Raw genomic sequence first — 25,165 nt, forward strand, 5'->3', positions numbered from 1 at the left:
TCAGAAATTCAGAAAATCAGGTCGCATAATTTTATACCACTTTTTATGCTATTGGGGCTGGCTTGAGACAACGCAGAGCTCCAGGTAATGGTACTTGGCTGCCTCAAGGATTGAATGGGATTTCAGCAGGAGTCAGGCCAGGGGCAGGCACTGCAGGAGGAGTCAGGGGAGTCTGCTGCAGGTTGAAGCAGGGCAAAAAGTGAGTTTGGGGTCTTCAAAGAGGACCAATGATCTTGAAGGACAAAAGCAGTCATGGCTTCCTGTTCCTTTCCATCTTCCCGGGGTCAGGACAGTTTGCTCCAGTGCAATATTCTCTGACAAGCCAGAGAGTCACCCTTTCCTCCATGCAGCCACCCGTCCCCCCCTTCTGCCTGGCCCAGTGGGACCCTGCCTACCTTCGCCACCATCAGAAACATATGTTATGCTGCAGCCTCAGTACCCACATTCACTCCATCCTCGCTTTTATCAAGTCCCTTGTGTAGGCTCTAGCCTTGTAATACCTCACTGTTTGCACTGTTTGTCTCATATCGAGTCCTGCTGTCCTTACAGCAGGTATCAGCAGTTCACCTACACAAAAGAAATAACAAACCCAGGACTTCAGTTGCAAGTCTTGGGGATGGGGCTTGTTCTTTCCAGCCATACATGGTCGCTCACCAGGAAGCTGAAGCCCTGGGACCTGTGTGCTTCCCAGTCACATCAGTCGCTGTGACAGCAGGCTGGGTTGAGACATGAGCATGACTGTGAACAGCTTGTACTGTGCCTTTGCCATACCATTCCAGAGGTGGGAAGGCTGGTCTAGCCAGGTCCAGCATCAGCTCTGCTGCTGGATGTCATCACGTCCTCCAGACAGCTCCAAGATTACTTTCTTATACTCAGGAAAAAGGTCTGATCAGTATTTAACAAAACTTGTGTGTTTTTCCTGAAGTGCCAAGCACACCCTTCAGGCTCTGTGCCAGTAGTTACAGGGCTTCCAGGACTTCTTGGCTCCCCTTGGTAACCTGCTATCACTGCCCCCTTTGATAAGAGCAGCTGTGCAAATGCCAGGCACATTGTGGGGTGACCTTGCTGTCTCCTTGGGAGTCAAAGCAAAGCAGCAGGATCCTGGGGACCATGACAGAAGTTCACAAGAAGCCAAGCTGCCCCAGGGCCTATTCCCTTTCCCCAGGCAGCTCAAGCATCCCTTGCCATCCTCATACAGCTCTCAGGCAGCTCATGCACCCAACTGCCAGTGGCACAGTGGCTCAGCAGCACTCTGACCCTTGGCAAAAGCTGTGCCACCTCTCAACTGTAGAAACGAAACATTCAGAGAACAAACTCCAGCAACATGTCATGCTCTATGCCGTGGCAAAAGTCCAGGAGTGAGGACTGTGCACTGAGCTGTCTTTGTAACCGAGGGAGATATTCCCAAGTTGCACAATACTAGGTGGTAATTAGCGTTCAATGGGGAAATGAGCTCAAGCTGTGACTTTTGGATCTAGGCACAAATAATCAAAAACTAGAGGTTTTTTGCCAAATACAGCTATTATCATCGAAGAAAAATGTGTTAATAACATATTGAGCCAACCATAAAGTACACTTTGTTTCTCTCAGTTATAAAATACGTTCTTATGGTGCAATTAAATACCAAGTGCAAACACATGTTGTTTGAAATAACTTGAGCAGCCTAAAAACAAGGTGTGTAGGCTCCCTCTATAGTCAGTTCTTAGATATTTATCTCTAAGAGCTGTCCCATGACGAAAAGCACTGGTATATTACAGACTCTTTGGCAGTCCAAATTTCCTTGAACATTTTTTGACTGACACCTTTCTCCCAGCAGAATTCATGCATGAACAGGTGTTGTCTGGCCACCCGCAGTCAACCCCATCATGTGCTTGGCACTTTATGACCTGTTTAATTTGTCAGAAATGTTCCTATGTGTCAACACCTCGTCCAGATTAGCTGCGCATTGGGTGGTGCTCCAACTGCTGTTAACAGCTCTGGGTGCACAGATCTGCTATTAACCACTGCTGCAGGCTCCTGCTATACATCTGGATTTATATTTGGAGATACCTGTCCTTCCCTGTTGACTGGACAGGTCTGGACTACAGATACGGGCAACTAGCTCTAGCCTAAATGCTTAGCTTTTACAAGGTTGATGTTAGATCAGGTAAAGTCCTACCAAAGGCTACATGACAGCTGGTCTCATCACTACAAGAAGGACATCCTGCTTCTTCTCTCTCCTTTCCAGCTTCTCTCTCCCAGCAGCTCCCAGAAATGTGATCCTGTCCCTTCCCTTGTGCTGGTTCTTCCTGGTCCCTTCACTGAGCCCCTATGACTGACCACTGCAGGATGAATCTACCCAGATATTTGCTGGGATGAGCCTCGGCCTACTTAGTGAGTTGACTTAATTAATGAAGTATAAAACCAAGAGGTACCAGAGTGGGCCATAGGAAAGGGGATGGTGAGTGGGACCTTCACACCAAGAAATCAGGCTGGCTCACCCTGTCTCATGTACCTGCATCCTAATACACAGGCAGTGAACCCAGTGGTAGCACAACTCACTGTTGGCTTGGATGTTTCCAGTGATTTTTCACCACATCTGTCTGAACATCCTGCTCAGGTCCATGGTAGCACAGTATTACGGCAAACAGCATCATGCCCAAAGCTCCCTATTAACCGTCTATGCTCTTGTTATACTCACAGGAAACAGAGCTGTGATAAGGTTCACACACATAGGTAAGCATGTAACCAAAATCCTTACTAAATGATGTGGATGAAACAATGACTCACTAGAAGGAATTCAGTGCAGAAATGTTCACTCATGCAGGAAGGCTTGTAAGAGAATATTTCAGGAGGCACCTGAATGGAAATGTCTGAGGCACCTCTAGTAAATCATTTTAGCCTAAACTCTCAAAGACCTGAAAATGAATGTCTCTAAAGAGCTAGCCTGTTAGATCTGTCTGCCTCAGTTTTTTGGTCTTCAGGAGTGATTTAATTAGAAATTTTGTTTGACAACGAAGAGTTATACAGACTATCATAATGAGTGCACATTGTTTGTATGGATGGATTAGACCTGTCCTGCATCCATATTTTTTTTTCAGCAGTTTTAGCCTTCACTTTGTTCACATTTCACTCAACCTTGTAAGTTTATATCTAAAGCTCAGGAAGGTCAGAGTACAGGAATGTTTCCACGAGGTTTTGGATTGCAGATATGTTTTAAAGCAGGCATGGTAATGCTTCACTCCTGTAAACTGAAGGGATTACTGATTGTGTGCAGTAAACCTGTCACAGATGACACTGTTTCATGAACTTGCTACTGCAGGGCAATATGGATCTTCTGTCAGAGGCACAGCCACCTCCTGCTAACAGAGGTGCTCCAGCTTTGTATACCTTGCACCTCTGGCTGCCTTACACCTTATGTGCTGATTGATAATGTGCTGCATCTGTGCTAATAAATAAAATGGGCAGGCACATTTTTTATTGCTGAGGCACAGGACATGGCATGGCTGGCATCTGTATATACCATCCCCAGTCAGAGCGATCTTTTCACCTCTGCCTACCAGAAACAGCCTGTCTGGTGTCACCACCCCACGCCTGCCTGGGCATTCTGAGGACTGTGTCAGTAGGAGTTGGGCAAAACAGTACAGGGAGAGTGGTAAAGATTAAGCAGGGTAGATATGGGACAGTGCTTGAGTCCATACACGGTCCCATTTAGGTTCTCAGTATGGATGTCAGCCTGGCAAGCTGTCATGCTGTCCCCGTTCACTTGCAGTCTGATCCATCAGCAGAACTGCATTCATGCTTACTCCCTGCCCTGTACTCAGTGAAATGGAAAAAAATTCCTGCTCCAAAACATCTTAAAGAGATCACACAAACACAGGTGTATCCAGGTGACAAGAGTCACATGCCCTTATGTTGGTGTGATGGACCACTCAGTTCCCCTAAGACTGATGTTGCCACACACAGCAGGAAGTCTTGTCAGGATATGTGAGAGCAGCTAAGATGTCAATAACAAAAATCTCTGGACATCATGCAACATCTGAAGCTACTCAGTGGGAGTGGTCACTCCCACTGTAGGGCAAGCTTTTTCTTATTGGCAATACAAGAGAACACACAAATAACACTGGGGATTTTCCAAGAGAAAAGAACATTAATCTGCCTCAAAAGCAGGGATAAAACCTTTTGCCAGTATAACAGGTGTATGAATACAATACTCACATCAGTCTTCCTTCTCGCTCTCCCTAGCATGAAACTACACTAAGAAGAATCAGGCAAGGGAGCAAAGCATCTTTCCAGGATGCTTTATACATTTCGTGTTGCATTTGATTCAGTTTTGGCTCACCTAGATTATAGCTGTTAACAAAAGCATCAAATATGTGCACTGAGGAATAGTCTGTGTGCAGGTGGGTACAAGGTTTAAAAGCTGCTACTGCAGTGAGTTCCTAGAACACTAACATGGGGTCTTTTCTTAGCTGCGAAGGATGTTTATTGCAAAGTAGCAGTCCCACTTGTGATTCATGACAGTTCTTAGGAATACTGGTCATTGTAACTCAGCAGGATTTGTTATTAATAACTGTTTAAAATATCAGATTACTTTTCACATCTCTTTTCATCCAAGGTTCATCATGTAGTTTGGTGCTTCATAAAACTCAGAGATCAAGTGCCCCGCAGGGGAAATTACCTAAGTGACAGCAGCCTGCTCAGGGATTCCCTTTGTAAGCACTAAACAAGCTACAAAGTCTTGTCTTTGAAAGAGGGGTAATAAAACTTGTCAGCAGAAAATCTGCAGGCAGAAATCTTTGACCATAGATGTTTTTTTGTGCATATCCACATTTTTGATGTTTAGCTGTGCTGAATCTCTTCCAGTCTTCCATCATTGCTTACACTATTTGACACAAGCTAATTGTTTACAGGCAGGCAAATGGGGAACAATATGAAAGGACCTTATTCAATTGTGGCTACAGGAACACAGCATAAATCATTCCCCTCAGTAAAAGAGGCTGAGGATGTCTCCATTGCTTAAACACACATTTACACATTAACATTGTCTAACAAATTCACATGAAATAGCTGTCAAGTGTTTGTGAGATGGGGCTGTGGTTTGGTGCAGCCTCTGCCCATTGCCTCCGCCTGGGAACATGGCAGGAGACAGAGGGCAGTGGGCACACAGGAGCTGCTGTGGGGTCTCACAGCCACCCTTAGCTCCTCGCATGTGGGGCAGCTGCGTGTGAAGCCCTGCAAGTTGGTACAGGCACCTCTGTCTCAGCAGTACCGACTCATACTGCAGTGGCTGGTCTGCTTCCTGTTTGGGACACAAAACTATTTTTTAGGTATTGGGTGCCTAAAAGAAATCTGCCCTGTTATGTCTTCTTTGCATTGTCTTCTTCTACACACCCAAAGCAGCAAGCAAGAAGTCATCTATATCCAGTGTAATTTTGAGTATAAAGTTCTTCAGTTATGTACGTATGAGGGAGCAGACAACATTGCTTTCGTAATATTTATGGCTTCTGAAAATACTGGACAAAGGAATTATCACCTACCCCATACTGTGCACTGACTGACTCTCAGTGACAGACTGGAAGAGCCATAACCTAAGACATCAGCTCTTCTATTTCAAACCTGTTGTATACAAAACAAAGCAACAACAAAGGCTAAAAGAAGAAAGCCAAAGTTTGTTTAGACATGGCATTTGAGAAACAAAGGTTGTGATGCATGGCTTGAACATTGACAAAGTTAATTAATTATTTGTTTGTGAGTCTTAATCAAACACTTTGACTGTTATTTAAGCATGTAGTGAAGGGCAAAGCCCTGGAAAGCAACTGACTCAGATAATTTAATGACCTGCAATATACAAAGATGCCAACCCTGGATGATGTTTTAGAACAGATCGGAGAATTTGACTTCTTTCAGAAACAAGTCCTCTTTGTCTTATGACTGCTTTCTGCTACCTTCCCTCCCATCTACGTGGGATTTTTTTCCTGGGATTTACCCCCGAGGACCATTGCCACACCATTGCAACAGTTCTCTGAGTGCACGTTGAAGAATGCCACTTCCCTAAGTCCTCAAGGCTGGAATCTTGGAGTTGCTTGATCCATGCATGAAGTGACTTCCCACGTACTAAAGGATAACACTGCATGGTCTCTTCATTGTGACTGTGCATTACAAGGCTTAGGTAAAACATTATTCTCTGCCTGAGGGTGCTTATCTGCACAATATCGATGTATTTCTAAGAGTCAGCTGGTAGCACTGAGTCTTAGTGTATTGTCTTGGAACTGTTGCCTACTTTTTCTCCAGGCATTTGTAGGTAGATCGACTGAATCTTTTCTTTTTTAGAGCTGGGTGCATGACTTGCTTCGCCAGAAGGAGGAACATGCTATGAGAATAGTGGGGACTAGACAAATACATGTAAATGGCTGGGCCAGGTGCAGAGAAGGTGCCAGTCACCGTGTGACTCTCTGTGAGGTGAGCCTCTGAGACCCCCACCTGCATGGCACAGTGCCACCCAGTCTGGACTGTGAAAAGGGTTATGGGAAATCAGGAAAATGATCCCAGTCTGTATCTGACTGTTTTATTTTGTGAGGATCTAGTGTACACCATTACCAACTGTGTAAAACAAACAAGCTAGGAAAGAAGTGATGCGAGGTTTCATTAGTGTGTTTTTAAGATACAGCCTAATGGCTTTAAACTTCACCCACTTCCCAGGCAGGCTTTGATTTTTGGTTTCCTTGGCCGCTGGTGTCTGTGCACATCCCACTGCCAGGGGTGGCTGTGAGGTCAGGCTGGGAATGTGGTGGCCACAGTGCCCTTGTGTCTCCCTGTCCCCATCCCCAGTTACTCATGGAGCCCCTGCAGCTGTGGAGGTGAGAGTCTGGTGCGATGTGATGTCCCAGGCTTGGTAACACGGCTGTAGGTGGCTGCAGGAGCAGAGTTCTTGTTCCCTTGCTTCAGCTGTTCTGCTGGAGAAGAGGAGGGGACACATCTGTGTGATGCAGGGAATGATCCTGCTCTGCAAAGTGGCTTTCACAGCTGGTTAGACCACTATTGCTCTGATGGCTGCGAGACCAGGTGAATAATGGACTCTATTTCTGTCCCTGGGCAGAGTGGCCTTCTAAGCTGGCTTATTTTTCTGCGTGTCTTGGGAGGAGGTCTTTAATTTCTTTGCATGGTTACCTGAACCGTGCAAATCACTTTCCAGACCATATGTCATTTTTTCCATCTTTAAAATGTTACCTCCACTTATGCTTTTCTTTCTGATGGAAGCAGCTGTTGTCAGCAAAAGGTGATGGAGTAGCTTACTGCCTATCCATAAGCAGCATGAAGAACTTCTGGAGCCTGACATAACTGGATTTTTTGGGGGTGCCCCACAATGAAGTCTACCTAAAGTCTTTTACAGGCCTGTTATGGTAAGAAACAACTGTTTTGGCCAGAAGCATTATATATTATGATTTCCCAAAGCTGTTTGCAGTACATAATTCCTTAGTGAACCCTTTTTCTTTTCTATCACTGCAAAAAATATGGTCAGGTGAAAAGTGTCTTCCCTGATGGCAGCAGCAGAGGATTTCCTTGGAAATGGAAGAGTGTGGAGAGTGAGGGGTGAGACACATGGTACTGGAATTTGTGGGACAACTGTTCTTTTGCCATGATGTGGCTCAATGTATAGATACTTCTATTTCACAATGTACTTACCTCCTCTTCATAGAGACCAGTTGATAAGCCTTATTCACATGTGATGCCCAGCAACTGCTACACTAAACTTTTCATTTGCTTGCGTGTTGGTGGAATTTTCCATCTACACATTCTCCTTGAAATGCCTCTACTTTGAGGAGCTGATTTTGCTAATAAAAATACAAAACAAATGAACGTATATGTGCTCTGTTAAGGGTTAAACACAAATTCTCTCTGGGTGAATTAAAGTCTGATTTCAAATGAATACTAAAAAATAAAGCTTGCAACATGTAGTTTAATAATTTATGGAGTTAGTCTTGACTTTTGGTCAAATGTCTTTGTTACTTAAATACCTTTGCTGCCAACTAAATATATCAGTGCTGCAAAGACCTAAATGAGGTTTTTGGGGTGGTTTCTATGCCAAAATGCCAACACTAGATGACATTTTAGAGAATGTTGGAGAATTTGGCAGGTTCCAGAAGCAAACCTTCTTTGTCCTGTGTCTGCTGTCCGCTGCCTTCACCCCTGTGTACGTGGGCATCGTCTTCTTCGGGTTCATCCCCGAGCATCGCTGCTTCAGCCCTGGGGTGGCTGAGCTGAGCCAGCGATGTGGCTGGAGCCTGGAGGAGCAGCTGAATCACACGGTTCCCGAGTGGGGCAGCCATGGGACCGGTTTCAGCAGCCGCTGCAGGAGGTACGAAGTGGACTGGAACACGACGGGCATCAGCTGCACCGACCCCCTCGGCAGCCTCATGGGCAACTGGAGCTCTGTCCCTCTTGGTCCCTGCCAGGATGGCTGGGTCTATGACTCCCCAGGGACCTCACTTGTGACTGAGGTAAGACACAATTTGTCAAGAAAAATCACTTTTATCTGCACACTTTGAAGCTAGAAGATGCTGGATTTGTAAAGTTTGATTTGGTGCACAGCCTGAGCCTGACTGCTAATAAATAGTGAATATCAGGATTTGCTAGATATTTAGAGCCAAGATTTATTTGGATAAACACTGGGAAATTATTGCTTTTCCTGGGAGGATAATACTGTAAGTTTCTCATCAATCAGACAGTGACTATTCTCATAATTCAGTATTTCATTCATCAAATTAAGGCTAGCACCCCATAGTCAAACTGAGGAACTGCACATTTGGGTGACAGTCCAGATACTCACAATGAACAAGAAGCAGAGGATGGGACTAAATTTGTCAGATAACGAGTTAGCAACAGCAGCATTGTTTTCTTCCAGCTTGCAGTGTCTAAAACAGATAGTTTAGAAAACAAAAATCTGTAAACCAGTACAAACAGTCTATAAGAAATTTAGAGACCTAAAATATAGGACGGACCCTAAGAGAGATCTGTTTTACTTCTCCTCCAGTCCCAAATCTGTATAAATTATATCTAAACCATACCTAACAGACAGTTCTGCAACCTGTTCTTAAAAAACTGTGATACTGGGTACTTCACAGCTTCCTTGAGTAGGGTATTGATATTCCCTTGCTTTGCTATTATTACCATTACAAAGCAACTCCACCTCATTTTCCCTTGGGAGAGATGGGTTGGGGCAGAGAAGAGCACTCCATGTCAGTTGAGCCAGGGAAACCGATCTGAGCTGTTTGGGATGACCCCAGTAAACTTGTGCAGGATAGAAAGAGATTAAATAAGCATCCAAAGACATTAATGCTGCTTTCTGGTTCGAAGTCTTGTTACACCTGGATGAATATTCCCAGCTGTAGAGAAGTTAACACTGTTTTTCCCTCCTCTTTTCATTGGGTGCAGGTTGGTAACCTGTTAATTGTAAATCAAACGCAAGTTACAGAGTACTGGTTCACTGCAGAGCAAAGTCAACCAAATCCTGGGTGTTTTGCCAGTGCTGTTGAGGAGCAGGACAGTCACCTCAACTCCCCTCCAGCAGGGCTCAGAGCAGCCCTGATGCTTCTCACGCCCTGTGCTGCTTTCACACAGCGAGATAATATACAGCTAGAGACAGGCCTTGATATCTGGGAAGGAACTGATGCTCCAAGTGTCCTCCAAATTTCAAGCAGATGGGTAGGGAGGAGAGGGTGAGATTTTTCTGAACTTTCTAATTTGTCTGTTTAAAGTTTCTCTCCTCTCTCCCTCTCCTTATGTGTCATTGTGCAATAATTTCCTAGGGTGCAACTTTTCCATATCATTTGGGAAAATCTAGACAAGATGTATGGCAGATGTTGGTTTAAGAGATTAGAGGGTTTGTTTTCTGGAGCCTGTTTTCTAGTTGTATGTCATTGGCTTTGTTCCTTTATCCTTCCTCAAAAAGCCATGGTTTCTGTTGAATATTCCTGCTTTTCTAACTGTGGTTGCTCATGCAGTTCAACCTGGTGTGTGAGGACTCCTGGAAGCTGGACCTCTTCCAGTCATGTGTGAACGCTGGGTTTTTTATGGGCTCTATAAGCATTGGCTACATAGCAGACAGGTAGGTGGTATGTCAACAGGAGTGAGATGAACTGTTTCCTCTGGTTAACCTGCTTTCTGCACATTACTGGTCAACACTCATGATTCAAAGGAGAAATTAATGCACTTAAATGCACCTGGCTTTCAAAGGCTTTTGTGATACACAGAAATGCCATGGTGGTGTTTCACTTTTACAGCCTCTCAGTGGCTCCATGGGGAATCTGCACGTTCACAAGTGAAAAGATTTTGTTTTCTTTCACACTGGCTTGCTGCAATGTGAGCTCGGAGTTTGAGATGAAATTCTAACTCACACCCCAACACCCTTTTTCCTATCTTTGTGAAAAATTAGATTCATGTTAGTTTTAGCAGTATCCAGATGGCCATGAATCAGTTTCAAAATAGGAGTGTTTTTCTCAGATACAGAAATAAAAGAAGTTGCTCCTTCTTAAATATTCTTCAGTACTCCTTTTTGTCAGCTGGTTCTGTATGTAGCTGGATCTAGACTTTATTATCCCTCACCTCTTTTCCACCACAAATGTCATCATGCCATAAATCTGTCCACTGGGGTTTTTTTAGGTTAGACTCTAAATAAATGTAATACTTTGTAGCTGACCTTCCTGTGGGTGTTTCCCAAATTTTTCAGTAGAATGGTGTGAGAGGCTAAAACTGGAATTTGAAGAGGTGGAGGTGGAGGTAACATGGGGTAGTTAGTCTATCTTGGAGAAATGGGTTCTTTTCCTTGTATTCTGAGAACATACAAGAGGACAGACAGGCAATAGCCTTTTCCTCCCATGCTGACCAGGCCTCAGAAACATCTCTGCTGGACAGATATTGTCACCTCTCCCTTCTTTTCACTTCCCCCGTCCTCCACGGGGGAAGCTCTACAGGAAGGGTCACAGCGATCCCCCACAGCCATGCCACAAAGTAAGGATGGGACTGTGTTTGTCTCGCTGGTCCCCGCCCCCATGTTTCACTGCAGGCAAAAACATCATCGGTTGGGTTGTACACAACACCTTTGTGTGGAAAGTGGCTACCACGGTCCTGGCTAACCCCAGCAGGTTCCTCCACACAAACAAACCTGCTTGTGAAGAAATTCACCTATACATGGACTGCACAGACCACTTTCCAGTCCTCAGTAAACCATTGTCTTACTGCCAGTGCACCAGACCATGTTGGAAGCTTTCTGCTTAAAAAGATTTGTCTTCAGAAGACAGTGATTTATCAAAGCAATTATTTCTGGCCACATATCGTGTCTTCAGTCCTGGGCTAGAGTCCACTGATTGGAAGGACAAGGTTTGACACATGCCAATTTTTGCTTTTCTTGACATACATCTTGAAAGATCTTGGTTTCTTTTTGCATCAGAAAAGTATGTCAACTCCTCATCTTCTTTTTCCCCTAAGCCCAAATTCTTGTTTTCTGTCCAATCTTCTAGTGAATTTGAAAGTATTCCGCCCTTTTTCCCCAGAATTGACAATCAGAAAATGATGCACAGCTCATGAGAGCAAAGGAAGGGATACGTATCAGCTGCTTATCCAGGCATGACGGGACATGAAACAGCAGCAAGCAGATCATGTAACCATCAGAGACACCACTCTCCAAATCACCTTTTCAGCACAGAGATGGATTAAGCAATAATGTTCACTAGCAAAGGCATTTCTTGGCAGTGTATGGCTGTGCAAGCCAAGAGAAACAGGAGCTCCCAAACCCACAGCCAATTCTATCTGAAATGCTTTCTCTCCGTGTCAAAATACTGGAGGATCTTTTTACTAAGGCTTATTATCATGCAAAAGCATGAAAAGACTTGAGGGAGTAGGGTATCATTGCTGCTAAGGTAACGCACATGCATGCCATAGCATTGAGGGTTTTTCTACTGCTCTACTCATTGCCAGTCTCCCCCAGTTCACCATGGTCCTAAAGCACTGCAAGCACCCAGGAGCAACACAAAATCCCATACCCACAGAGAGTTGTGCTTAGGGCAAAAACAATCCCAGAGGCCTCAAATTTAGTAGAGGGAATGGGGAAAAGGCCCATGAATCTTGTGTTTCCTAGATTTGAGATACTCAGCCTCTTCTTGTCAGAGAGCCTGAGTGCAGCTGGAGAGCTAGTTTTCTCCTGCACGAGATTGCTGCAACCTGCTGAACTCAGGACAACTCCTGCAAACATTTTAGATGCTTCAGAGGAGGTTTCATAAGCTCTTACCAAACATGCTTCTCTCTGAGGGATTAGACCTACTCATTTACGTGATTGGCCTCTGGGCATCCATCCAGGCACTGACTTTGACATTCGACAGTCATAGGTGCCTTGAAATGGCACACCTGTTTCCCTAGACAGCTCTCGAGGTCAGTGCTAACACACAGCACTTGCACCCCTGCCATTCAGAGCTGGGGCACTGGGAAACGGCCATTGCAGGACAGGGGTGCTCTCGTGGTCTGATGAGGCTCTCTTGTGCTGGACTTTAAGGCAACTCAAAAATGTCTGCATGTCAGGCTTATGACAACATGAAAGTTTGAGTGATGTGGTCTGCTGATGTTACTGCAGAGAACAGAAGACATTTGTTTTGGCTGGCATTTATTGTCATCCTGTTTTTGTTAGAGGACATTGACTAATTTAATGCATTTTATAAATCATACTTCTAGCTGAATATATATGTGTCAGCTAGAAAACAAATGTCTTTCCAGTATTCCAGTAAGTTTTTTCTTTTGGGACCAATTTTTTTCTATCAGTGAGTCATAGTGATAAATAGAATGACGAATAACAGAGATCTACAAAACCCTCTTCAAGACGAGCTCAATAGTCAGCCAATGTTGCTGAGAAAATAAGTAAAGATCACAGTTACAGAACAAGATTCCCATTAAAATCTGTGGTAGCTTTGAAAGATGGGCTGAAGAGACATATCAGAGCATTTCTTAAACTCTTTAGCTAAGTCATTAACCAGAAGTGAGGAATGACCTGAAAACATAGGACAGAGGAGTCCCCTGAGCTTCCACTGAGATGAAAACTGTTGCAAAGGGAAGAGCAGATACACTTTCCTATTCAAAATGAGTAGAGAAGAGGGAGACAGGGACCATCTCCACCCTCTTCCAACCCTTTGGTTAGCCACCTTAACTACCCTGTTGTCAGCTGAGCCTCCTTTTCTTCTTTCCCTCTGCAGGTTTGGCCGCAAACTCTGCCTCCTGGTCACAGTCCTCATCAATGCGGTCTCAGGGGTTCTCATGGCCTTTGGGCCCAGCTACACCTGGACAGTGATCTTTCGCCTGATACAGGGACTGGTCAGCAAGGGGGGCTGGCTGACAGGCTACGTCCTCAGTTACGGCACCTTGCAAGTACACTTTCTGGGCAGGAACCCCACATTTAACAGCAGGGCTGACCCCTGCTGGTGTCATCCGATTTTTAAGGAACCGTGTGTAACAAAAGCAGACAATTACACTGGGTTCTTTACTGCCAAATTGCACCTCTTTGCTTAAATACAGGTGTTTATGATTCAAACTTGCACCAGCTCATGGCCAGAATTTGAATAATTAGGGGGCATCTCTGAAAAGTAGGGAGCGTTCATACCTGGAGAGGCTCTTGCCAAGATGAAGGGCAAGGTCTAGAGACAAGAACAGATTGAAAACACTGTGAAGACGTATGAGACTTTTCTGGGACAGGTAGCAAGTGGTGCTGTGAGAGATAACACTTGTGGCCTTGGTGCCAAAATGGTTTTTGCTGTCCTGTTTCACATGTTTGGCAGGCAGAGAGGCTGTGTTCCCAAAGCCATATAGGAGGAGGGAGATAGAGTCAAGCGAGTGCCAGCTGTCATTTTATTTTCCCATTTAGTTCTTATCTAGGAGCGGGAGGAAGAAAGCAACCTTTGCCCTGTGTTGATGGGTGAGGGCCTCACACCCTCGAAGGCAGGGGCAAAGTCCTCAGCTGACAGGTGGAGGAGAAGGGTTGGGACTTAGCCTCTGATTTACACAAGGGACCCAGAGCTGCTCTGCTTTCCTGTCCAAAACCATGCTCATACACCACAAAGAAAAGACAAGGCTAAGCACAGGGGGTCCGTGTGGTTTTAGCTGGCAGGAGTCACATTCCCCCAGCTCTTCAACTCAATTTATTTGTGCTCATACTGTCTTTGCAGTTGCAGAATTTGTTGGCTCAAACTATCGGAGGACAGTGGGCATCATGTACCAGCTTGCCTTCAGCCTGGGGCTCCTGGTCCTCACTGCCCTGGCTTATGCACTTCCCCACTGGAGGTGGCTCCAGCTCGTGGTCACACTGCCCAGTTTCTTCTTCCTGCTCTATTATTGGTAAGTGTCTGCTCTTACAACTCCCAGCAATGTTGAGCCACACCGATAAAACCAGGGGATTGTAGCCAAGAGCTACAGTATTTTACCCACTGTGAGAAGTTTTTCTAATAGTTTAATAAAATTGCCTTTTCAGAAAAAAAAAAAAAAGCAACAAACAGGCTTTTGTTTGCTACTTGTAGAAAAATTGAGTGAAAATGCTCCTTAGAAAATTCCATATCAAGATCAGGGAACAGATTTGGGAGGGGTTTTTTTTCTGGTCTTTTTTTTGAAAAGTTATTTTTAGCATAGAAGAGCTTATGGGTCAGGTTTACAGCTATTCCTTTTTATATCCACAGACTATTAGCCATTTCTAAAACATTTTAAGAGAAATTATCTCAGATTTATTTTTCCAAACTGTAATAAATAGGTTTTAGCCTTAAAAACAAAACAAACAAAAAATAAGGCTATGTTGTCATTCAAGTGGACCACAGATCAGAGTGCAATCACTGACAGCCACAACTACCACTGAGTTCAGTACCACCTGTGGATATTCAATACACTACAGCATCTTAGCCTGATAAACTCAGTTCCATTTTCATTTTCTGCATACCAGTAATGTGCATTTTCCCTCCCCAGAGCTGTCATGCTTTTATATGTGTTGCAGGTGTCTGCCTGAGTCTCCCAGGTGGCTAATAGCTCAAAAGCAAAATGACAAAGCTCTGGAAGTTATTAAGCGCATTGCCAAGGGTAATAAGAAGAAGTTATCTCTCTCTTTCCAGGTGACTGAACTGCATTTGTTGGTAATATGCAAACCTGGGGACAAATAAAGTTACAAGTTTAGGATTGTTCTGGGTTTAGAGTAGGTGACCAAAAGCACTGCAGTTCCCTCAAGCAAAGGCAAGCGAGTTTTCTTCTCTTTGACTGCCTAGAACCCTTGCAGAGCATATATGGGAAAAAGAAGCTTGCAAAAATAGCCAGTAGACAAGAAAAATTCTTCCTTTAAGTCATATCAGTCAACAGTAAACTTGCGAATCTCATGACTGAAAATTCCAGAACATCCTTATTTATTGTTTGTGGGCTTTTTAAAATGCTGCTTCATGCCATACAACAGCCTTATACACGTGGCTGCACAGACATGAAGACTGTCAATACAAATTTTTATGTTTCCTTTCCCCAAAACACTCTGGAGAAGTTGTTTTGCCCTCAGTTATTTAACTGGCAAATGAAAATCCTCAACCTTCCATTAACCCAGAGGAAAATATTAATTGCAGTGCTCACTACTCCCTCGCCTGCCCACTGTAATCTCTTGTCCTTTTGTTGCTTGTGCTCCTAGAATCTCAAGTCTGAAGATGAAGATGCAGAAAAGCTGAAACCTTCATTTCTAGACCTGGTCAGGACACCTCAGATTAGAAAACACACGTTCATTTTGATGTACAGTTGGTAAGGGAAGGCTCTTCCAGCCCAAATGAAGAAGTGTGATTCAGTGCCCTAAATTGTTGTCATTGACTGAAGCCTGTCTTGCTCCTGATCAGCTGCAGATCTCAGTTCTTTGCATAAACTTTCTCCCAAAGGGTTAGGCTTCATTTGCATCCTGTTCTCTGCCCAGGTTCACAAGCTCCGTGCTCTACCAGGGCCTCATCATGCACATGGGAATAGCCTCTGGGAACATGTATCTGGATTTCCTCTATTCTGCACTTGTCGAGTTCCCAGCCGCCTTCATCCTCATGCTAACACTGGATCGGATTGGCCGTCGCTACCCCTGGGCTGCGGCAAGCGTGATGGCAGGTGGTGCTTGCCTTGTTACGGCCTTAGTCCCAGACAGTGAGTCATGCAAACCTCTTCCAACAATGAATTCTCTCCGTGTCTCTTGGTTATTGCCCCAGAAAATGGACAGGAATCCTTGCTAACCTGGCCCATGTCAGTACTGTGATCCAATGAAGACAAATACTATAAAAGCTAAAATATGTCCCACCATCAGAATTTATACCAGCTAATGAGAGGCTGAAGAAATGGGGCAAACTAAATTTCCAAAGGGCAGCAAATCAGATGACAAGTCCACAGGTGTTAGGTCCTGAGAGATGTCACGTTAAAGTCCACAATTTTTTCTGGCCTAAAATTTGGATTTGAATGCATAGTTCAGCTTTTTAATCCAAAACTCCCTATGATTTCTGTTTCTGAAAAGGAAAAATGTATGGGCACATGTATACACTTAAACATCATCAGGGTACAATAAGTGCTTTCTGCATCTACACATGACCAGTGTTGCTGCCATAAATGTAGGATGTTGAGCAACCACAGTGACAGGCACTTGGCTTTTGTTTAGCTAAGCATTGTCTCCAGGGCCACAGTCTTAAAGCAATGTGTCCCTTAAGGGCCACAAAATGAAGCATTTTTTCTTTGTAGAATACAAGTAGACAGAAACCACAGACATAACAGTGCCAAACAACTATCAGTTCACAGGGGACAAAGACAAAACCACAAAAAATTACAGGAAAAATGTCATAGGCAAAAAACCCCAAGTGTCCAGACAATACAAATTCATTTTAACAAGTGACTGGGGAGTTCAGGGACTTTGCAAGGGACCACTGGGCTTCACTGTGAGAGCACAGAGGTGGGAGTCCTGCGGCCCCACAGCTGCTGCCTGTACTGAGGTACAGGGAGCAGCAGTGCCTGGGGCAGCATCTCGCCCCGGGGACAGGCACAGCTAGTGAAGATGCTGCTGCCAACCTGGCTCAGTTTAACACCCCGTGGGGCTTGGCAGAGGTACCCACCAGCATAGACTCCCCAGCCTTCCCCACTTGCCTCCGCCAGGCCCGAGCTGAGCCACCTTCAAAGCCCATAGCCCAAAGTCCAGCCTTCCAGAAAAGGGTTTTTTTCATGCAGGCTGGCTCTGCAGGGACACTCTCCCACATCTGCAATCTCAGAAAACCACATGCAGCAGTGGTTGGTGTCTCGGCTCTGCAGAGGCTCTGCTAGCAGGGGTCACCAGCAGCTGTGGGTCAGTAAAACATTGCCCTGGGCTTGGTGCACCCCTCAGCTGGCTAAAAGGGAGAAACAATGCTTGAGTGTGGTAACAGCTAAAATAGCTGAAGCCATCATCCAAGGTCAATTTGGGATCTAAAAGCCCACATGACACACAAGTGTCCTGGACTGACTCTACATGCAAGGCTGGGATATTTGTTTATTTGCAGCAGACATCTGTAGCTCCAGGTGTGAAAGCAATTGTAGAGATCACACCGAGAGACAGGGGACCAACACGAACTTTTCCCAGCCTGAAAGCCATCAGAAGCCTCTGTGCAAAAGTACAATATCTTGCTGATAAACAGGTTTCAACTAGCACACAATGCAGCTGCCCTCCATTTAGTTTTATTGCAAGCAAGAAATGACATCTTAAGCTTTCGGTTAATGTCCTAGATAACCCAAACTACTTTGTATCATTGATTTCTTCTCTCTGTGACAGCAACATAGCATAGTCTCAAGTCTTGGTTACTTGCCTGAATCACAAGCAAATTGCATTATAAATGTTTTATTGAGTGAACTGGGACACCATCATGTGCTGTCCTCTTAACGTTTCATGACAACAAACTTACTGCTTCCTTACATTAAATCTTTAATGTTGTTTTATGTCAAGGCCAGAAAAAACACATAGTTTTATATTCCATCCTTAATGTGCACAATGTCTTTTCAGCTCTTTATTGGCTTAAAATGACTCCAGCATTCTTGGCCAGGATGGGAATTACTATGTGCTACGAAATTATTTGTGTTGTAAATCCTGAGCTGTATCCAACATTTCTCAGGTAAGTGCACTGTCTTCTGCTAGCTCAATAGAGCACTGGGTGTTTCTCTGGAAGAGACTGGGAGAGGCCAACTCAAGGCTGTGTATGCAGCTGAGGAGCCTGTGGCTCATGCACTGCCCTGGAAAAGGAGCTTGCATGTGTAAAATACACCTTGCAAAGGTGGAAGAGAGCTGCTGGGTGGTGCAGCAGAAACCCACCACCTTCCCCAGCCATGCCCCTTCCCCACTTCTGAGCCCAGCACTGACGTAGCAGGTTTCTGAGGGAATGTGTAAAAAACCTTCCCCAACACTATCCAAGCTTCCCTTCCAGTGCAGTTCAGTGAATCAGGAGAAGTCAAAAGATTGTTCACATCTCTCCTCCAATACAGGGCTAGTCTTAATGTCCTGCCTTGTCTGACTCTTTCCCTTCTCACCCATTTAATCTTGCAGTATTACTCCCTGGGAGAATGCTCTGCCTGTGCTCTCTTTTGATTATGTTCACCGCAATAGTGGCCGAGACCTTTTTAAGCCCCAGGTTGTTCTCTGTGTTTTCCTCCCTGAGGCTCCTGGTCCACCTACCTGCTGAGGTGCTGGGGTGCAAAGCTGTGGGAGGCATCTTCAGGCAGAACTGGTGACATGGTGTGTGTGCATGCCTGCATTCCTTCTTCCAGGAACCTGGGAGTCCTCGTCTGCTCATCCATGTGCGACCTTGGTGGGATCATAACACCCTTCCTTGTGTACAGACTGGTGGAGCTCTGGCACGAACTGCCACTGGTTGTCTTTGGTAAGAGTTGTGAGATGGCTTGGTTGGCCATAGCCTAGATGAATGAGTGAGTTTGGTGATCTATTTCTTGCCTTTAAAAAAAACCATAGAGAGATGTATATACATGTGTGTGTGGACACATGTAAGGCACAGCTTGGTAAGTCTGTTTTATCTGAGTGTTTGGAAATGGTGCCAAACTCACCCCTTAGCCCTTCCTGCAGTGAAGGGGACACTGTGTTTTTGGGACAGCTCTTTCAAGGTTTGTCTTCCTACTGCTGAGCCCTTCCCAAGGGAGGAAAGTCTTTGGGTTCTGCCTCTCTCACCTGCACATGGTTACAGGACCTGAGGTCTGAGCAGGATAGTCTCCTGCCTGTACCAAAATGTTACTCTCCATCTCTTGCTGTCACCTTAGGGGCCCAGTCTGTCAAGGATCCCATGGCAATTTAGCATGGCAAAGCAGCATGTCAGGCCTAATGTTAAGACTAGCACACTAAAAAATTGGGCTTCCTTGAAAGTATGCTGCTGCCTGTGTTCAGATCAGTGTGCCCATATGAACCATTTGCCCTCACTACGGTCATAGCAGGCTCTAAAACTAGCCAGAAGGTGAAATTGGTCATGTGGCTGGTAGCAACCTTCTGTGCATGTCCTAACCTAGCCAAAAGTAGGGATGACAGCTAGCTAGTGTCACCCCAGTCCCATGCCAGCCAGATGACTAGAGCCAGTGTGCACAAAGCAAGGGAGCCAGACCACCTCTGGGTCCATGGCCCAGGGTGGCTTTCCAGGCTTCAGATGCACTTCGGAAGTATCTGCAATTAGTACAAAATGAGAATGATGTAGATGAAAAGCCAAGTGTTATTACCACTTTGAGGAGTCCTTATTCAATTGTTAGGACAGCTGTGTCTCAATGAGAATTAATTAGTGACTTGGAATTAAACTCAGGTGTGACTATTGCATTGCCTTTTTGATCCTTGTTCTGTGTTTGCAGCTGTGATTGGCTTAATCAACGGTGGCTTGGTTTTGCTCCTACCTGAGATGAGGGGGAAATCTCTGCCTGAGACCATTGAAGATGCTGAAAATTTGCAGAGGTATGACATTAAGGAACCTCCCATGGAGCAAAGCTACTCTCCTTTACATCCACAAAATTTGCTAATAAAAACCAGTTATTGTACATCTCTGAGGATCTGTTGGGTTTTGTTATGTAATGACTGTGGGTGACCAGACAGTGAATGACTGGTGGGTAACTCATCCCCAAGTAGCAAGACCAGGCTCTGGTCTCTCCTGCATTATCTGACCAGAATCCACTAATACCTTTTGTGGGAGCCAGACAGTAAGAGAAGGCATGGAGGGTGGTTTCATGCACCATCTGAAAAACATTGATCTGGGCTTCAGTGACTCCTTAGGCAGTGTGTACAGCTGCTCTGCCATCAGAGGTGTCTGTCAGCACAGGGAAACATGTCCTCTTTGCCACAGCCAGTTGCCGTCAGCAGGAGAGCACAGTGGCAGGAGCTTTTGGCATCTTGTTTAGCTGTCCTACCTGCCCAGGGAAGGTGAGGCAGAGGGGTAAAGGCACAGCTCCTTGGGGAAAGGTGAACAGGTTGATGGCACAGAAACCCTACTTGAGCTGGCTGTTGTACCTGTGAGAAGTGAAGCCAGGGAACACAACCGTCAGTCACGCTAACCTCCCAGAAAGTTAGCAATCCCATCTAAGCATCTGTGGCTGCCAGCTGTACCCTGTTCGTACCTGGGGATGCTCACCGCCCTGGTCTCACCTCCTGTATGCAACTGTGCCAGTGAGGGGACTGCTGGTGTTGCTGGAGATATACACAACAGGACAAAAATGGCTGAGGTGTGGTTTTAAATTTGGAGAAGCAATGCAGGGAATGTGCTGAGTTTTCAGTGCTTTCTCCTCTGGCATGACTCGCACATGCTAGAGCAGCTCCCACGGTGAGGGTAGAGCTGCACGGGGACTGAAGGAGCTGCTCAGATTTACTGAGGCTGATGTGGAGCCAAAAGACACTCGGCCTGGTAAAAAAAAATAAGGTATCGGGGTGAAAGAATCCAGCCTGGCCAGAGAAGGATGGCAATGCAGCACAGGGTAGAGCATGGAGAGGTTGCCTCTAGGAAAATTTTAAGAAGTTCATACACACAACTGCACACCCAGCCATTACTTTAGAAACCACATAGAATGACGGTTTTTACAGCAGGAAATGCCAGGTTAAAGTTACTAATGCTACTATTGTGACAGGATTTCCAGGCAGCAGAGCAGCTACAATGAGGCCACAGAAACTCTCCAATTTACTCCTTATTCTGCTACTCTTCAAAATAATCTGACCTCATTTGAAAAATTGTCAGTGATGAAACATCTGTTAAACCTAATTTTCAATGAATATACACATACAGATTATTTGGTGGATCATGGTGTTAGCCACCAGGAGCATCATCTCTCCCCCTTTCCTTCCACAGGCAAAAGAAAAGCAAGGAAAAAATGATTTATCTACAAGTTCTGACTTCTGAAGCTGCCCCAGGTAAGAATCATAGAATTATAGAGTTGCTTAAGCTGGAAAAGACCTTTAAGATCATTGAGTCCAACCATTACACTAAGCATCACACAGCTGCCCACTCACTCACCCCCGTTGGGATGGGGGAAAGAATCAGAAGGGTGAAAGTCATGAGTCGACATAAAGGCAGTTTAACAGGTAAAGTAAAAGCTGCACACATAAGCCAAGCAAAATGAGAGATTCATTCACCGCTTCACATGCGCAGGCAGATGTTCAGCCATTGCCAGGACAGCTGGACCCCATCAGGCATAACTGTTACTTGGGAAGACAAATGCCATCAGTCTGAACATTCCCCCCTCTTCTTTCTTCATCCTCCAGCTTCATATACTGAGAGCGACCTCATATGATGTGGAATATGCCTTTGGTTAGTTGGGGTCAGCTGTCCCAGCTGTGCCTCCTCCCAGCCTTTTGTGCACTCCCCACATTCTTGTTGGCAGGCCAGTATGAAAAGTTGAAAACTCCTTGACTGCTTGGCAACAACTAAACCAGCAGTGTGTTATCCACGTTATTCTCACACTAAATACAAACCAGACCACTATACCAGCTACTAGGAAAAACACTAACTTTATCCCAGCTGAAACCAGGACAAATATCCAATCTAAACCTCCCTGACACAACTTGAGGCCATTTCTTCTTGTTCTATCACTTGTTACTTGGGAGAAGAGACCGACACCCTCCATCCTACAACCTCCTTTCAGGTAGTTGTAGACAGCAATAAGGTCTCCTCTCAGCCTCCTTTTCCCCAAGCTAAACAGCCCCTGTTCCCTCAGCCACTCCTCATAAGACTTGTGTTCCAGATCCCTCACCAGCTTCGTTGCCCTTGTTTGGACTCACTCCAGCACCTCGAAGGACCCATTTTGCCCTGCATCTGATGTTATTGGGGCAGGGAGGCAGAAGGGGGCCAGCAGAGCAGGTGTAGCAAGCCCAGACCTCAACCCCACATGCAGGGGACAAGCCAGGCCAATGCGATAAGCTTTTCTCCACTGCACTCTCCCAGCTGCCAGCAGTCTGCAGCCTGGGGTATTCCAGTCAGAGGAGTTGGAGGCAGCAAAGCCTCAGAACCTGAGGGGCTGTATGCAACTGTGTCATCATTAGCGATCAGTGATGGGGTGAGGGGAGAAAGACCCATCACAGTGACCCACTGGGAATAGCATGAACAACAACAGGACACCATGCCCTGCATATTAAAGCATATTCTTGTTTGTGTTTACATCTGATTGTTTTCCTAATGCCATGAGTTTGGGTTTTTGTACAGCCAAACTTCAAAATAGTTATAGGAGACATGGACCAAGGCAGGGATGGGGGCAAGGAGAGGAGGGTGGAGTAGATGAGCCAAAAAAGAAGATATGGCTTTCTGAGTAGATCTCTCTTAATAACACGTTGGAAAAAAATCACTCCTGTAGTGCTTTTGAAGCTTGAAAAGTCCTCTCTATAGCCATTGGAAAGCACTTAAAACATAATTGACATCATATTCATCAACTTGCATATATTTTCTAGATTTGGGTTTGTCTCCTGGCCAGTCCCAGTTCTAGGATAAGGCCCAGTTTCTTCATATATTATAAGATTTACAGAATGTAAGATGACCCAGTGCCATACAGTAGTGACGGGATTGGAGCAAGTTGCAAATAAAATCTAGGACATGCATTGCTTTGATCATACAATAAACAGGGGAGCTGGAAGGCATGCAAGCTTTGTACTAGCCTGTAGGATGTGATTTTCTGCCAATTCATGAACACATGCATTCAAGAAAACCTTGACAAAACAGCCACGTCAAAATTACAGCTTGCAGACAAGAAGCCTTAATAAGTCTCTGATACACCACAGAGCCCATGGTCACATTTGATGGGGTAAAATTAGCAGTGGGGTCTCCAAATAGCAGTGGTGATGTTTGGATATTGGTGCTGACAGCAACAGCAGAGCACAAGAACTGTGCTTAGAAAGTGCTGCCCTGGACCACAGCTGCAGCCAGGCTGTCCAGTAGATGATGGCAGGGAGAACACCAGAAACTTTGTAAAAGTAAAGAGCAATTCTTTCCCCAAACCAGTAACTCAATGTTGTTGGGTACCCTGAAACATAGAGATTTTATGTTCTCTTTAGGCACAATCCTTATATAGTCCAGTTTTAAGTAGTTGGGTGAGGGACAGGGTCTTTTTAAAAGGCCAGTCCCACTTTCGTTAACCCAGATAAGAACCCTTGTCCATGCACTTCCTGGGTTGTGTGAGCCAGATGATGGCTGAAGCTCTTTCCCAAGCGCCATGGACAGCCCTGCCACTGAGCTAGTGATGCTTCGGCAGTCCTAGGAGCAGACAAACTTCAGCTGCTATTAAGGGGAAGTAAAGCTGGCAAACTGTTGTTTTATCTAAGGCAGGATATGTACTTGTCTTATACTCCAGAGGAGATCCACTCCTACCACATGCCCAGGACACAAAGGCTCTCTGCCTCTTGAGAGCAGCCAGAGAGCTGAACTAGGTTTGACATGTTTTATTGACTTCCCAGCTCCAGAAAGCAAAACATGAATGGACAAGGTTACCAGCAAGGAAATAAATGAAGCACATTTGTGCTTGTGCTAGTTAAGGTGCCACCAGAAGCAAATGCTATTATAACTTGTGTCTGTGAAGTGAAGGCATACCAGAGCCTGCCTTCAGGCGGTAGGTCCTGCTGTGGCAGTAAGCAGTGCTTATGGAAAGAAATGCCAGAGTTACAGGTAAGAGTGTTGAGAGTCAGCTTCTGTAGTTACTCATTCATCCCAGTATTTGCTTTGCTTAACTTCTTGCTGCCTCCCTCATTTTCTTTCTGCAGAATTTTCAACAGGTTTCAAATCAATGAACTGTAATAAAGACAGCTGCTCTGACAGATTTTTCTTCTTTTCTTTTTTTTTTCTTTTTTTTTTCTTTTTTTTTTCTTTTTTTTTTTTTTTCTCTTTTTTTTTTTTTTTCTCCAGAGCAGAGACATCTCTGCAACCACAGCAGGACACCAGCTCCACAAGACACATAATTACATCCTCACTCTCCCTCCTGCCCACCTCAGGACCAGCTTGTTCCCCTCTAACCTTGAAGCAAATACTAGTTTTGCAAGTGCCAGGGTAAATACTGTCAATCCCAGTCTGTCCTCCTCGCTCTTCTCAGTGCAACCTCATCATGTCCCTGCTTTAGTGGACAACATGCTTCCCTCTCTTTGAGGCCCTCACAGCAACACTGAACATCAACTGCAGCTCAGGCCAGTTGAAAGCAAGGACAAGATCATCATACTACCACACCGGGAAGCAATCCTGGGGGAATTTCACCCTTCCTGCCAGAGTCCAGAAACACTCTGCTCAGCTGGGAGCTCACCCTCTGCAGAGGATCATTAAAAGGCATCAGTATCCTGTGCCCTGCTTACAGCATCCTTATTGAAAACCAGCATGTACCAGCAGTGCCAGGGATCAGCAACACAAACAGTGCCAGGGAGCCACTGTGCCATTGTGCCTGTTTTCCTCTGCAACCACAAGTCTATTACAGTTCCTCAATGGGATGGACTAGGAAATTTGTGAAAGGTATTTCCTGGCAGACCCAATGTTGTCCCCCAGCTGAATCCGTAGTCCATTCCTAAGTCTTCAGTGAAGCAGGATGCTGGTAGGCTCTCAGCTCTGCACCTCTCCCCCAGCACCTTCACATATTTATGATGCTATGGAGACACAGTAAACTAGTTTTCTAAAAAAACAAAAAGTCCCACTATAGATTATCCACTATGAAGATGTTA

The 25,165-nt window shown here is 45.1% G+C and overlaps 1 protein-coding gene across 1 annotated transcript; it reads left to right on the top strand.

Annotated features, from left to right (window-relative positions):
* Positions 1–5,835: 5,835 nt before the first annotated feature.
* Positions 5,836–24,891, top strand: LOC309438232 (solute carrier family 22 member 2-like; the record flags this gene model as incomplete). Its single annotated transcript, XM_082049308.1, is given in 15 exon segments — positions 5,836–5,904; positions 8,139–8,480; positions 9,984–10,087; positions 13,218–13,372; positions 14,184–14,352; positions 14,996–15,110; positions 15,665–15,771; positions 15,938–16,152; positions 18,020–18,128; positions 18,778–18,890; positions 19,855–19,954; positions 21,333–21,388; positions 21,391–21,394; positions 24,553–24,608; positions 24,611–24,891. Coding segments are annotated over 15 exon segments (1,923 nt in total). The 3' UTR covers positions 24,820–24,891.
* Between the last annotated feature and the right edge of the window lie 274 nt (positions 24,892–25,165).

This window comes from Streptopelia decaocto, assembly GCF_964273445.1.
Source record: "Streptopelia decaocto genome assembly, chromosome: 3".
NCBI classification, from domain to species: Eukaryota; Metazoa; Chordata; class Aves; order Columbiformes; family Columbidae; genus Streptopelia; species Streptopelia decaocto.